The 16,433-nt window shown below is 42.7% G+C and overlaps 1 protein-coding gene across 2 annotated transcripts in view; it reads left to right on the forward strand.

Moving 5' to 3' along the window:
- The first annotated feature begins 9,117 nt into the window (after nucleotides 1-9,117).
- The window catches only part of ELOVL6 (ELOVL fatty acid elongase 6), a 125,213-nt gene continuing 117,897 nt past the window's right edge, over nucleotides 9,118-16,433 (forward strand). For both annotated transcript variants that reach the window (XR_007773147.1, XM_050944067.1), the window contains exon 1: nucleotides 9,118-9,412. Coding sequence is in view for 1 of the 2 variants with exons in the window: in XM_050944067.1 (XP_050800024.1) it covers nucleotides 9,324-9,412 (89 nt within the window). In the remaining variant the exon portion in view is untranslated. The remainder of the gene's footprint in view (nucleotides 9,413-16,433) is intronic.

Here is a 16,433-nt window from a genome sequence, read left to right on the forward strand (position 1 = left end):
TCAGTGCCTACAGCACTGATTCTGCAATCAGATCTGCTAGTCTGGACTCCTGCATTTTTGCAGATCCCCTTGGGGCTGTACATGAGCACAGGGATCCTTGCTAGAAGATCCAGTAGCAGGATCAAGGTCTGAATGCACTGAAAAGCAGCCATCATTGGGGGGTAAAACACAGCAGACATTTGGCATCAGCATTATTACACAGCAATTTTTAGAAGAGGGAGTGAGCCATTTTGTTCATTGGGATGCAGTAATATTAGCTGTGCCGACGGTGGAAGTAAAAACAAATCAGCAGAGCTAAGAGAGGAGCTAGGAGAAGAGTACAAAATAGATCGACAACTTTTTTCTCAGTTCAGTTCCCAGACAAACAACTTACTTAAGACTGTAAACAAAAATCAATGACTTAAGGGGAAAAAATCTTCAAAGAACGTTGTTAGCCAGATTTTCAGTGCTCAGCAGCTTCCATTCTCAGACTTCTGAAAATCTAGCCACTTCGTTCAGGTGACTAGATGGGATCTGAGCACATTTGAAAATCTGGTCCTGTCCCTTTTAAACACACACAGAAACAGAGACCAGAAATGTAAAGTTCATGTCATATTTTAAAATGTTGTTTTGAAAGTATACAAAGTAGTACTAATAGCTGTAATTCTTGTTTGTACCCTTCTATTCCTACCCACTCACCCCCAAATATATCAGATAATATTATACTGGCACCACATAGTTAAAGTTGTCCAAACAACCTGACCCTCCCCTTTCCAAAGTGCAACATGAAACAATTTTTTTAACATGGGTACTTAGTATTGTATAGCGCAGCCTTTAGTATTGTAACAATGTTTTAAACTATTAATTATGAAAAAATAATGTATGTGTGTGTCAACTCTTCTGTGTTTTCTCTGCAGAATAGGTAAAATCATAGATTATATGGGAGAAAAGAATTATACAATCTTGGGGCCGAAATACAGGAATGGATGTTAGGAAACGTGGTTTCTCTTCCTGGCTCTGCCGCAGACTTCCTGTGTAATTGCAATGCTCAAATGTAAGTGACTAAAGTTAGATATCTAAATTCATAGTTAGGCACCCAACTTTAACATTGTGGCCTTAATCCCTGCTTGGCCTCATGGGGAGTGTACAGAGATTACATTCATTTCTGTAAAGCTGATTGATCTTATCAGATGGAAGGTGCTATGGAAGAAAATGTATTATTTTATTTATTGCCTAAGAGTATGAAATATTCTGGGTTCTGTAGCTGTATTTGCAGAATGAGAAGGATCAAAGGAGACAGCTAGTTGCATGTGGGTAGTGGAGTCCTGGAGCCATGTGGAGGGAGTAAATAAAATATGTTTAGGGCTATTTCTAATCTCTGTGGAGAGGATAGGCTGGTACCTGCAGTTTATAGTGGAGGGGTTGAGAAAGGAAGGGTGGTATTCAGTGGTGCTGGAACAATTTTTATCATGAGGATGCTGAAGGTGGAAATCATGTATTGTTGTTATTACTTCAAGCTGGGCAGGGGGGGCAGGAGGGAGGGAAGGGGCAGCAGAACTCCCAGCATCCCAAGTTCTAGCACCTATGGTGGTATTTGTGGAACGTACATTATGTGTACAGGACCCTATGTGTTTCGTGAGCACAGAATTTGCCATGGGACCCACCTCTTGTCATAGAACTTAAGCTTTCATTTAAAAAAATGTTTCTATCCCTCATGGTTATGAAGAAAACCTTGATAATAGGCACTGTGTGTGCAGGGATGTCTGCCAGAATCTATAGGTACCCTGCAATAATAACTCTGACAGATTTAAACTGAACCCCAAAGATGAGTATTTAAATATCAGTAGTGTCATAGTTTCACTGATGATCATTTCTGCAGAAATAGCCAGCTAATGTGTTTATCCCATAATCCCAAACCACTTCCCACACATTCCCAGATGCTAAAAGTCCCAACTCTTCCCTATCCAGTTACTGAAATTTTTATCTTCCTCTGTTACTTCTTCTGCCATGTGATTGAGCTTTGCCAGTATAAAAATCTGTGGCCTATTGAAAATGGAAAGTGTGAGGACAGTGTAAAATGCATTGAATTTAATAACACAGAGGTTACTGTGCTAGTTGTATCATTCATTTTCATGTCTAACTCATTGCAAACCTCCAGTGTTTAACTTAAATAAAGCTCCCAAAGAATTTCCAGACAACCATACCAGAGCTACAGAATCCAGGGACCTTGCTGAAGAATTTGGGTCCAGTTTGCCACAGAGCACACAGGATCTGGAGTGTGTAGAAGGTAAAATGTGCACATATTGTGGTATTTTGGCTACAGTGGGAAGATAAGATGGAGGAGGGTAAGGTCTTTGATTAGTAATGTGTGTTAAGTGGCTAAACTGCCTCCACACTTTTGAAAATCCCATTAGGTGCCTATCTGCATCTTTAAGCTCTTCTGAAAATATGGCCCTTTGGCCTTAACTTTTCCATGCCTTAGTTCCCCATCTGTAAAATGGGAATAATGATACCCCCTCATCTCACAGGGATGTTGTGAAAATGAAATCATTAATGTCTGTGAAGCACTCACATGGTAGGAGCTCCAGAAACCACCCATGAGGATATTAATAATCTTGTGTTCAGTGCAAGGTTTGGACGGTGTTAATTAAATAAGGCTTGCAGTCACACGCTGAATAAGGAGTATAAAAAGAAATATTGAATAATTTCCCATTCACTGAATAAGGCAGGGATCCTATGGAAAAAATAATATGTAAGTATGGAGTTACAAACTGTATCATAATGCATACAGACAAGGGGGCAGAATTAAGGTTGCATAGGTAACCTTAATTTTGGCATTTCCTAACTTTGAGTGCTTGACTTAGTAGCCTTACCATTCTGTTAGCATTTTTTTAGGGGAGGGGGAGGAATGTAATATGTATTTACAACTTTAACTCTAGTTCAATTAGTTTTTATATGAGAATTTCTCTGTTATTTTTATTTATTTATTTTGCTAGAGTCCATGCAGACTTTGTATGAATTTTATAAACCCCCAGGACTTCACGTGGAATAAAAAATCTTCAAGAAGTCTGTGTGGAGATCTGACAGTAACTGCAGAAAGATTACTTGCAGATCTTTTAACCTTTGCAGGAGTCCTGTGAGATTTATAAAAACCTGCAGAACTTCCTGCTAGTTTTATAAAACGTGAGAATCCCAATGGAGTTTATTAGCTTGCACTATCCCAGTGTTTCCTGCACAAATTACAACTCAGTTTGAAATGTTGTGGCTGTTATATCCACCACAAGAACTCTTGCACAGGTTCTAAATACTGCTGGGATTCCTAGAGGGTTGCAGCCTGCAGTGATTATAATCCTCACAGGGGTCTCTGCAAGAGTTATTTCCTGGGTAGAAATACCTGTGGTGGCTGTTAGCATTACAGAAATCCCTACAGGAGTCCCTGCCATTGTTTTTCTTACTGCATTTTAGAGTCTTCCTCTTTCTCCCATGTATCTTGCCAGCTGTGATACGGACTTTAAGCATTCTCCAGTCTAAGGGTGCAGACATCCTAAACCTCATATAACCTTCCAGCTCATCTGCAACTTCAGACTTTTTAAATCCCTCTCACCCCCATCTGATCTGCAAATTTCACAGACTTGCCAAATTCTTGGCAAATTTTCGTGAAAGGCCCATCTCATTCCAGAGGGCAGCCATTACACCAAATATTAATCCAAATTGTCTTTTTCCCCTCACCTCATAATCAAAGTTAGAAAACGTTTCCAAAAGTGAAGATTACTGATACTTCAAATTGTCACAGCTAACAATTTGTTTGAACCCTCCCTCCCCCACCCCAATGTTATTACACAGACAAGTTTTATCAATCAGTGACCTCACATTACTCCTGGGGAAATTCTGTGCCAAAAAATTAAAAATTATGTGAACAATATTTTAAAATTCTGCAAAATTTTGCAAATGTTATTTGTCAAAATAACGCTACATAATCACACCAGTTTCAATTACTGTGGTAATTTATTTCAAAATACCTGTCAGCAAGGATGTCTGTAACAACACAGACACACCACAAATTTTCCCCAGAAGTAGAGAGTTAAGAAACCCCTATGACAACCTAGTTCCTGTTTCTCTGACCCCTTCCCTGCCAGAGCCCAGCTGAGGGGCCAGACACCCATAACCCTTCCCCAAAAACCCACCCGCAGGCTTCCCCCAGCCCAGACACCCGCACCTCCTTCCCCCAAGAGCCCAGCTGCAGCACCCCAAGCCCCCAACCCAGATACCCACAATCCCGACCTCTCAGAGGAAGAAATGTCCTGACGCTGGGTCGCCTGGGCTTGCATGGCATTTCCTGCACACCACCACCTTCCTTCAGGGCAGGCAGGGAACTACAGCTGCCATGTCTTCTATGTGCGAGCTGGGTTCAGATGGGTCCAGCAGGCCCTAATCGCGGCCAGCAGCACTGCAGCCCATTTCTGTGGGGGAAATTAATTTCTGCAAAATTCTGCATTGTGCACTGGTGCAGAATTCTCCCAGGAATATCACATGAGAAATTGTAGATGGACTGGCTTTGTTTGGGCAAAATTAGGGGCATTGCGGTGGTTTTAGCTCAAAAAGGATTTATAGTGTTGATTCAGAAATTATTAGGTGAGGTTCTGTGGCCTGTGTAATGCAGGAGGTCAGAGTAGATGATTATAATGGTCCGTTCTGTCTTGAAAATCTATTAATTAAAATAAGGCTGAATATAGAAAACAAAGTACAACCTTACCTATGGAGAGAGTGCTGTCTCCCCATAATAACTGTAGCTTTATAGTAGCAATGTGCAAAAATTCATGTTGCTGCTGGAAGCATATTTGCAGGACACAGGATCAACCTATCAGAACTGGGATATTGCCATAAGATGATAGATTTATTCATTAAATAGGACTATACTAAACCACATAATGATGCACCAGTATTTGTTACAGAGATCGCCTTCAGATTTTATCAGATATTGATTTGAACACATTTTAGTATACAAATGTCCTACTGAAAATACACACAATATTGTTTTGAGCCAATTAGGGCTGCATGTAGCCTTTCAGGCACAGCCCAGCCTCGGAGTAGTGTGGACTGCCTAGTGGGAGCACCAGAAGACTTTGTTCCTCAGGAAGGCATTCTCTTGCATGTCTAGGCAGCGCTGCTGGTTGGTGTGGAATAGAGTGACAAATAGTAGCATGGCTTATGTCCACTTTGTGCTAATGTGTGCCCCAAGAGATGCTAGCAAGGAGGACTCCCATCATCTTTCAGGACAGCATAGGTACTGCAGTTCCGGTGTGACCCTGTACAGAGTGTGCCCTTTTTACTCCCTTGTGCATGTGCCAGCCACAGTCTGGTCTTCAGTTTTATCTGCTCTTTTTGTCTCCTTTCATGCTATCCTTTACTCTTGGAAACAGCCTCCTAATGAATGGCCTAAAAATGCATCCGTTCCGTGTAGCCTGACGGCAATAAAGCCCCTATGCCACTTTGTCTACTGTACCTGTTCACACTTTTACATTCTCAGTCAAGGCTATTGTATTCTATTTATTTTTTTGCTTAGCAGATCTTATAGCACTATCCAAATGATAAATAATTCTAAGAGTGGGTGTAGAGAAGGAAGTGGTGTTTACTACTTCTCATAACACAAGAACTAGGGGTCAAATGAAATTAATAGACAGCAGATTTAAAACAAATAAAAGGAAGTATTTCTTCACACAACACACAGTCAACCTGTGGAACTCCTTGCTAGAGGATGTTGTGAAGACCAAGACTATAACAGGGTTCAAAAAAGAACTAGATAAATTCATGGAGGAGGATAGGTCCATCAATGGCTATTAGCCAGGATGGGCAGGAATGGTGTCCCTAGCATCTGTTTGCCAGAAGCTGGGAATAAGCGACAGGGAATGGATTACTTCATGATTACCTGTTCTGTTCATTCCTTCTGGGGCATCTGACACTGGCCATGGTTGGAAGACAAGTTAGTGGGCTAGATGGACCTTTGGTCTGACTCAGTAGGGGCCATTCTTATGTCCAATCTTGAGAGGTGCTTAGTACCCAAACTATGGTTGTGTGGTCAAGGCACAGGGCTGAGGTTCAGGATATCTAGGTTAAATTCCTATCTTTGGCAAGTGTCTCCTGTGTGACCTTGGGCAAGTCACATGGGGTGGGATTTTCAAAAGCACATAGATTTGGCCTAACTCTGCTCCCATTGGGAGTTTTACCATCGACTTCGGTGGAAGTAGAGCTGGGCCAACAGTGGGCACCTTTGAAAATCCCATCCTTAAACTCTGTGCTTCAGTTCCCCATCTGTCACAAGGGAATAATATTAGTTCCTTTCTACCACCCTTTGCTGTCTTGTCCCAGCACAACATGGGCTTGGCTCTTAGTTGGGATTTCTAGGCACTACAGTGAAGAAGAATAATTCAGTGTTGTCAACCATTTCAGTTATAACATGTCTTGTGATATTTGGTGTTTTGCTTAAAATCCAAGCACCTGGAGCCAGAGGATGATATGAGACACTCTGTTTTCATTTTTAAAAAGTAAATGTCTAATCCTCAGGGAAGAAATCGAGAAAAGCTTGAAAATATCCCCTCAAGGACTCAAAAACCAGACAGCAAATAAAAAGAACCCCAAACTGATATTGATTGTCGATATCTCATGATTTGGAGTGTGTGTGTGTGTGTGGAGTGGGGGGGAGGTCTGACTCCTGATTTTTGACTGATTGGGGTTGACAGTATTGAAAACTACAAAGTATGAACACATTCTAATCACATTGAACTCAATGCAAGTTAAGAGCATTCAGGTCTTTGTGGGATCAGCTCATTTATGACTAGATTTCTCTGTACCAAAACCTATTGCTTTAAACCTTCTCTGGTGAGACTGCAAGCCCTTCGTCGTATTGTAAAACACTAAGTACATATATAGTGCCGTCTAACTAATAAGAAGTCAGTGGCAATGACATCAGGATGTGACAGGTGAGACTGGAAAGACGTGAAAACAAACCTATGGACATGCAAGTGCCATAAACAGTAATCATGAGAAAATGATGGTTAAACAGCTAGCGACTTAGATTCCCTGACCCACAATATGGACTGTACTCTAAATAGTCACATAAACACCCATGTCCTAGCATCATAAAGCTTTGGGTGCCTGTCTGTGAGTGCCTCTCTGTACAGGAGAGGTGAATATAGAAAAGTTCAGCTACAACCACATGCCCACTGGATCACCTGCTCTGCAGTGTTTTTACTTGCCACATGCAACTGCATTAACATATAAGCATCCTGCTGGCTTCCCCTTCTTATTCATCCCCCCTGCCGGAGCACACGCAGGTACATACACTCTCCTGAGTCTGACATCACTTCATTCATACCTCAATTACAGAACAATCTAGAGAGGTAGTTCATTTAAACTGGAAAAAATAGGGGGTGGATCCCCCCTAACTTATTTAGACCTTTCTGAAATATTTCACAATAAAGTAAACATTTCATGTAGACACTAGCCCTTGACCTAAATCTCAGTCCCTGCTTGTTTATTTAAAGGTCGCTTCGGCCGACTCTTATATTTCAGTGTTTTTGTTTAATTTACTGAACATCCCTATAGGCAAGTCCTGTCCCCCTTTTCAGATCTCAATGGAGCAGGCCATTTTGACATTCAGCTAGAGAACCTGTCTGCTTCATCAACTGCAGAGAGAGAGAGAGCTGTCTCCCGGGTCCTGAAGCCCACAAAATCATTACCCTTTGCATCCATCCCATCAACCAAAGAACTATATAAATTCATCTGCTAAGGACACAATCAGGTCAAATTCTGCCTGATATTTGGGCTTTATCAGAATCCTAAAAGCAATCAAATATTCCCATGATTTAAAATTATTCAAAAAAGATGGGGGGAGGAGGAGATAGATTGCAAACACTGATGGGGAATGTTTACTTTTAACTTCTAAGTAGTGCAGTGGTCTGTGGTCCCCTGGGGTCTGCAGACTATGTCTAAGATTTCCAAAGGGGTCCGCACCTCCATTCAAATTTTTTTAGGGGGGGCCACAAATGAAAAAAGGTTAAAAACCACAGAACTAGAGCACCCTTGTGTTGGAGCATGACTCTAGAGGTGAAAATGACTAATTACAAAAGTGAAAGTGACCAGTATCAGTGCTTAAACTGAAGGAGGGGGAAAAGCAGCATAGAAGGAATTGTTTGCTAATAAAGAAAAAAAAAGTGGAGTTTGTAAAATAGTTCAGGAAGTTTGTCTTCACGTACTATTTTTAACCTGAAATCTCTCTAAACTGTTTTGTGGGTACAACTGTGGGTACAGCTGAGTTGTAGGGGGTGAGGGAAATGAAGAGGGGAAGGGTAATGTGTGATGTGTAACATACATAACTATAAATGTCTATTTTAGTGCTACCCACCCTACCCATTTACAGTGTGTCCATCACTGCTGTATCTAGGGCACTGTACTGACCAGGCTGAGTTTTCTGGCCAGTCATGTATGTTAGGATGTGCACAAGGCTGAACAGTGGTTGCTGGAGCAGAATCTGACTGAGGAACGATTGTCTGCAAAGTTAATTGAAGGAAATTATTCAAATTAGTAGTAGTGGGGGAAGGGAGGGGGAGAGAATTTGATTGGGACAGTTGATCTAATGATCTTCCCCTCACCCCCAGGTGATTTCCTGTCACAAAGGGAAGAAAAGTTAATATTCAGTTTCAAATCCAGTCGCCAAGAAAATGTGCTGTAAGCTTTGTTCTGGTATTAGCACTACTTAATGTTTCCTGTGATGTATATGTTTTTACCACTCTAACGTGAAAATCGTGGGTAAGGTCATTAGCAGCTTCCAGTGATGGGAGACTGGGCAGCGTGTCTCATTCAAAGCCGTAAAGGAAGTGAACGTGATTAGATGCCAAAGAAGCTGATACTCAGGAATGATTCCCTTAATGCTGCAACCTAGTCTAAGAGTATTTTACTTCCCAGTTTTTGCATGAGTCAGACTGTCTTGTTCTAAACGGGGGAGGATTTTCTAGCTCGGGGGCTACAGTTTGCACTTGCAGGAGGTATATGCATGTCACAGTGAGCAAGCAGAGGCTAAACTCTACACAGACGGGCACTAAGACCGCAACGCCTCCATTTCCTCTCAGGGTGGATGCAGAAGCTGAGAGGAGGAGACCTCCAGACACGGGTGGAGAAGGATAGGAAGAGGAGAAAAGCAATGCGAAACCAAGGATATAGCTGAGAGAGACAGAAAGAGAGCGGGAGAGAGAAAGGGGCGATTGAAGGGAAGATACGCAGGGGAAAAGATCTTTAGATAGTATATTTATTTTTAGACATAGGAAGGCATCCCCCAGAAGATTGGTCCAATGAACATGTCAGTGTTGACTTTGCAAGAATACGAATTTGAAAAGCAATTCAACGAGAATGAAGCCATCCAGTGGATGCAAGAGAATTGGTAGGTGATGGTTAATGTAGTATTTACCAGTAGCTAATGTAGCTCTCTCTCTCTGAGCATGTGTGTTTTATATCTATGGATGGATTAGACATAATTGACTACGGGGTAATCGCTGAGACAGTCTCTGGATATTACTGGCTCCGATGAGGTGCAGTGGTGTGTGGGTGTGTGTATGTATATATAAATATACATATATTGTGTGCATATGCACATTAGAGTGTGTGTGAATTATTCCAGTGACATAACAAACCACACAATAAAAGCTCAAGGATACTAAAATTGAGAGACTGCTCTGTTTTTCTAATTTTAAAAAGTTATATAACACCGATGGCATTCCCACTAATAAAAATATTTTATAATGAGATAAAACTATTCCCTGCGACCTCCTTCCGTTTTACTTTTGTTCCTCTTTCCTCGTTCGCTGTTGTACCCCTACCATTGCCATCTCCCTTGTGCCCTTCTTTTCTCCTTGCAACTCCTTTCTGTACGTGTGTGTGCCCCATTTCCTCTTTCAGGGTCTCCCCCCCCCGTCCTCCCTTCCCACTGCTCCAGTTACCTCCTTCCAACTCTAACGCAGAAGAACAAGTTAAAAACAAAACACAAGGAACTGTCGAGTCCCCTGCTTCAAATACAACTTAAACTGCCTCCATGCTCCTATTAACTTTTTCTGCATGTCTGTATCGGGGGAGAGCTTCGGTGATCTGGATTGATCAGAAAAAGAGAAAAGTTAAACTGCGTAGGGGCAGGAGGGGAACTCGTGCAGGAAAAGTTCCCATGCAGGGCACATCATGTCTGCGGTGGGTGCCTGACAATCCAGGCACTGGAGGGTACAGCCAGCCAGAGCATGGAGTCGCCCGGCAGGATTTGCAAAGTGCATGTGTATTCGCCGGGAGGATGTGTGAGAACAAACAAACGCTGGGTCCTCTAGGTGGAGGTTTGGAGCCAGAAACAGCCTGTGGTGAGGTCTGCCCAGACACCGGCTGGCGGCATTCACAGAGCGCGAGCTCGCCGGCGAGACTGTCTCTTTCACGACCCGCCTTGTCTCTCTTTGATGAGACGGAGTGAGCAGGAGACGCTACCGGGTCGCTGCAGACAATGCGCACGCTCTGCTGCTGCGATTTTAGGGAGCGGGGCTCTCCTTGCCCGGGCGCCGAGGGGCCGGCTGGCTGGCGGGTCTCGCTGGTGGCCTGCTGCGGCCGCCGCGCGGGACTGCAGGGCCGCCATCCCCCGGGCGCTCGGACACACACACGTGCGTCTCTCTCCAGTGCTCGCTCGCCTCCCTTTCAAATCTTCCACGCCGCCTCCCGCTCCCTCCCAGGGCTGGACTATGGCAGATCATCGCCCCATTCGCTGCCGCATTTAACCCTCCTTCTTCCCCGGCGCCTCACGCCGGGGCCTAGGCTGGGGGGATGGCGAGCGGGCCCTGCTCTGGTGCATGGGGCTGGGGGTGTCCATAGCTGAGCTGAGGCGGCTGTCTCTGTTCCTCGCCGTGGAAGTAGCTGGAGGCTGGGGTACCTCGATAGCAGCAGCGCCCTGCGAGAGGGACTGGGGAGGCCGGAGGAAGAGAAACCATTGCAACCTCTGAAATGGCAGAATTGCCAGCACCCAGCTTAAAAAATCCTGAGTTGGGACCCCCAAAATGGTGAGCGCCTTGAAACCAACTAAGATTTTATCACAGATATTTTTAGTAAAAGTCAAGACAGGTCACGGGCAATAAGGTAAAATTCTGGGAAGCCATGGCCTGTCTTTTTACTAAAAATATCTGTGAAAAAAAATGGGGATCTGCCATCTCCACACTGCCTGCAGTGGGGCAGCTGTGGATGGCTAGGAGCTCTGGGGTCCCCTGCTGCCCAGGTTTGGGAGTGGGGCCCCTGCCACTTGCAGCAGCTGGAGGCTGCAGGGGACCCCTGCCACCCACAGGTCCAGGGGCCTGCAGTGGCTTGGAGCTTGGGGGGATACCCCGTATCTCCCAGCCCCCACAGGTGGTGGGGGAACCTACAGCTCCTGACTGCCACAGGCTGAAGTCACAGAGATCACTGGAAGTCACGGATTCCATGACTTCTGCAACCTCCATGACTAAATCATAGCCTGACTCATGAGACTTAAAACTAATTAATAACAAATGTTGGGTTCTTTCTATGTGCCTTCTCGTTTCTCCCACCTTTAGGCTGCACTTGGGACACTTAAGTTTTTCTGGGCAACCAAGACAGCTAGAAACTTCTTTTGTGTAGGAAATGAAAGCCAAGAGTCTCACCTCATCACATGCTTACAGGACCTGTGGCTTTAACAGACACACCAAATATCATGAGACTCAATATAAAATCAACACTAAAGTGGCCAGGTGAAAAGCAAAGCCCCCAGTGCAAGGCTTGGAGCCTCCCACCACCTCCTCTGCTGCTGTGCTTTGACTGTGCGTGATTGTCCCGTGCCACCTTCCCCTGTCCTGCACCCCGTTCTCTCTCCCAGCTTCCTGTACCTCTCATCCCATAACCTCTGCATCTGCCGTCCAATGCACACTGTGCCCTTCATTCCTTCACCCTCTGCATTTACCTCCTGCTTTGTGCCAGACTTTCTCCCTTCTTTCCCTCTCCCTTTGCCCCCTATGCTTGCTTGTTTTGCTGCGCTCTGCCCCCCAAACCTCTCATTTATTTGCCTCTGTGCCGCATCCTTCCCCTCATATCCTGTGTCCCATCCCTTCGCTCCTTTACCAGGCACTCCCCTCACATCCCCTGCCATCTCTCTTCTCATCCTGCTACCCCAGTGAGTAACTTCCCTGTTTCCCGGGGGAGGGGGAGGAAATAGATGAGGGATAGGAACCAGCTACAAGCTAAGGCTGCACATCCTGGGTTTGCTAGGCCGAATGATCCAAGGCCCTCACTGGGGTACCAGGGATGCTTCTGGGATAGCTCAGTGGCACATGTGGTTTCTAGAACAGCAATGAATTAAAATGACCAATGAATTAAAATAACCATTAAATGCTTTGGCTTCTCTGTTCACCTGCAGGAGAGATGATTAGAGAAATTAGCTCCTGAAGGGTACCTTTTGAGGCACTCTGTGTTCAGTCTCATTGTTTGTTTTGCCTTTGTTTGTTTTTATTTTCTTAGATCTTAAAAGTCTTATTAGGGTTTGTAGCTCTGGTTCTTGTTCTTTTTATCCTCTCTCTCTGCTCCTGGAGAAACTTATCCTCATGATGTAACATTTCAGTAAAGGGATGGAGGCAGGGATAGTCAATGGGCGGATCGCAGGCCAAATCTGGACCTCCAGATGCTTTTGAACAGACTGCAAAATCTTTTTATGTACTTATTATCATTATTTTATTATTTTTATATTATTTTCTCTGGAGTCTGCACCTTGATTATATCTTGACAAAAAAATAATTGATTACCCTGGGGTGAAGGAAATTGTTGCCTCAGTAATACTTTCATAAGCCCACTAGGGAAACCGTGTGGCCTAATGAATTAATTCATGCCTGCAAGTCAGGCTCCTGTGATCTCTTCTTGGTTCTGCTGCATTTCATTATGTGGCCATCACACTGAGGAAATTGCATAATCACTGTGTGCCTCAGTTTCCCTAGGTGTAACAGGGGGATAATATTGCTTGCATAACTACCTGATTGATGCTTTGAAGATTAATTAGCTAATGTTTGTACATTGCTTTGAAGATGTAAAGTGTTGTATAAGTGCTAGATAATATTAAAATCCCCTTAAGTGCCTCAATTTACTGCAAAGGTTTGCCTGCTGCAATTCCAATAATATTAAGCTCCCAACTCTCTAGATTCAAGGGTGGAGGACAAACATTTTCATGCTATTACTTTATAGTTGAAGAGATTCGGTCATCCATGTGTAAACTTCTCAATCTAACTTCATCTGTTTTGAAGGCATTGATGAATTAAGACCTCCAGTTCATATTAAACTGTAGAAGGAGAGATTTGCTCGGGTTTGAGAACGTTATTGAAAATGAAATGGAGTCATGTCCATTGAGATCCTTTCTGCCTTGTGAGTGTTCCCTTGGAAATGCTAGTAAAAATTCTTTGTAGTTAAAGTAGATGATAAACCTGTTCAGGAAATTCACCTCCCTAACAAAACAATTAATCGTGTTTCCAGTGTTTTAATTTTTAAGAGAACTTACGTGATAAAATTCAGTAGGTAAAGAGCATGAGGAAAGGCTTCTTTATCTCCCACCAGAGTGACATAATGGGATTTCTATACACAAATGAAGGATGGTAAATGGCTTCTTGACTTTGTTATAGGCTTGATATGAAGTTGTCTGGACCAGGGTAATTAACATAAGGGCCCTAAAATAGACATATTAAAGACCATGTTTCAGGGATAAACATGATTGGTTTTGTAGCAAATGCAAATATCAGTGGAATAAGCAAAATTGTTGCTTTAAAAAAAATCAAGGCATTCCACTGGTGGGAGGCTTTATACTAGAGATTGCAATAGTCTTTTAAGTTAGAATACATCATCATCACCATAACATGGAGGTAGAAAAAAAGATCAGATAGATATGGCATTTATTATTTCAGTTCCATGTTAGAAATGTATCTTGATATCTTACCAGGCTACCTAAATAAGATAAATCTGCAATGTTTTAAATGATTATTCTGAATGGATAGAGTGAAATGGATCTAGGGAATTTAACGTGTCTGCATTTTGGATAGCATGTTTGGAATCTAAATAGTTTATAGAATTTTATTCATACAAAGACTCAGCACAGAAGGTGAAGCCTACAGGAGAGTATGGCAAAAGTGGCTTTACACCCTTTCATGCCTTCTGGTTTCTGGGCCACTTCAGTGACCAAAATGTCCCTCTACAATGGCCCACCCTGGGCTGCCCATGGACTGTGATGCAATCCAGAATCCTCATAGCAACAAGCACTATTGGCATGCTCTCACTCTCTAACTATGCCTCCAGCAAGCTGCGGGGGGCGAGGGGGGGGGTGGAATTAATGGAGTTCCACTGACATATAGTGGGAGTAACCATGGTAAATCAGGCCTTCCATGTTTTAACTCCAGATGTTCTTATTTTACTTCATGAAGACCCTGATCCTGCAATGAGGCCCATGGGTGGATGCAGTCCCATTGAAATCTGGGCTAAATTGGCAATGTAGTAAATAGCATAGTGTTTTTAAATGCAGGCAACATGAATGATGTTTTTTGTGATCTGTATGAGCTAATATTTGTGTTTCGGTTAACATGTGTGTATGTATAATGTAACTCCATCCCTCCAGCTGTTCCCACAGAATCTCTGGTTCTTTCCCACTTAAAAATTAATTGAGAATGATTTTTCTGGCTGCCAAAGAAAGACCTGACAATGCACCACCCACTGGAGGTGAGAATACTGACTCAGCAGTTAATTTACAGAATCACACAGTGCTTTTTAGGGCCAGTAGGCCCACTTGTTATCATAAAATCTTACTTCACTTAATGATGTAAGTATGTATTTTACATATAGCTGGTGGTTTTTTAAAAAAATACCAAACTGTACCTTGCTCTGCCTATACTTTAGGAATGTTGACTTCAGCGGGAGTAAGATTGGGCCCAGTACTTGTTAACATGATTTCTTAAATTATGCAACCCCCTATGCCCCCCGCCCCCCCAATTCTTGAAAAGAAAAAAGGGAGGGAGGTATAGGAAATTAGCAAAATCTGCAGACTCTTGTTTCTCTAGCTAAGCAGCTGCATGAGGAGTTAATACATTTTTACTTTTTTGTGTCAGGTAGAACATACATATAAATGATTTATTTAAAGAAAATTTGCATTGCAGTCAGATGTACTGTGAAATAGATTCTAGAGCTGGGTTTCTAGTTTATAGCTGCAGTCAGTGAGGTAGCAGAATTGGTCAGTGATTGGAAAAAATGATAAAAATTAACTGAGTGAGCAATAAATCCTCACTCTTTCTTTCCTTGTACTCCTACAGACTGCCAGGTTTATGCCAGCAGCACTAAATGACTGTTGTTCCTGTTGTAATTGTCTAGCCAATAATAGTTATCTTCTGATGTCTGCTGACACTGTGTTCACCAATAGGAAAGCCTGAGGTCTGTGCTGACTGCTGGAAGATTATGTATGTGAGGTTACGTCATGAGAGGGTTTGCCTAAAATCACACACAAACTTTTTCCCTGTCTGTTCTGTGGAACCTTGTACAGTTCGTATAGTGATGTATACTACCAGTAGATGCTGCTTCTCGAACGGTTTCTTTTTCCAGGTTTGCTTATATCTGAAATTATTTACTCGCTTTAAAACAAACAAACAAACAAACATATATATATATAGGCCAATATCTTAACTCATTTAACACCTTGCAGACCAGATGGAGTTCCAGGTATAAGTAAGAGCAGCATTTCGTCCTAACTCTGTCAGTTATTTTGCTACAAATGTTCTTTGGAGTATATTATAGAAGAGAGCTGTTTAATAAGAAAGCTTTTGTACAAAATGAAACACTGTGTGAAGTAAGCCAGTCATTTATTTAATGAGCACAGGCAACTCAGATTTGTAAACCTGAGACCAATAGAAATGTTTCTGCAATTTAAAAACAAATTCCCATGGCCGCAATTGTTTTTAACCCTTTATTGTCGGAAACTGTAACGTAGCACTGAGTGTGATTACAAACAAACTTTAATCTAACAGTTGATTTTTCAGAGTCAAAGCTGGGGGAAGTGTAAAAATAAAGAGCATAAACGTTGATAACTCAATTGGATTTTTAAATTCATTTACTTTTAATAATTTGCATAAGCACCACAACTAAAGAAATATGTGTTGTTCACATATGGAGCCAGTTTTTCTGGTCTGCTCAACCGAGGTCAAAGGTTGAGGGTATGTATGGAGGGCAGAGATGGGTTTAAGCCACTTTTGTGTTCCCACAATCCTGGGCAGAGCCTATCCTCTGGCATAAATTAGAATCATAGATATGTAGGCCTGGAAGGGACCTCATTAAGTCATATAGTTCAGTTTCCTGCACTGAGACAGCACTAAGTATTAGCTAGATGTTCTGTGACAAGCGTTTGTCTAACCTCTTAGTGA

Source organism: Gopherus flavomarginatus, chromosome 3 (genome assembly GCF_025201925.1).
Source record: "Gopherus flavomarginatus isolate rGopFla2 chromosome 3, rGopFla2.mat.asm, whole genome shotgun sequence".
Taxonomy (NCBI): domain Eukaryota; kingdom Metazoa; phylum Chordata; order Testudines; family Testudinidae; genus Gopherus; species Gopherus flavomarginatus.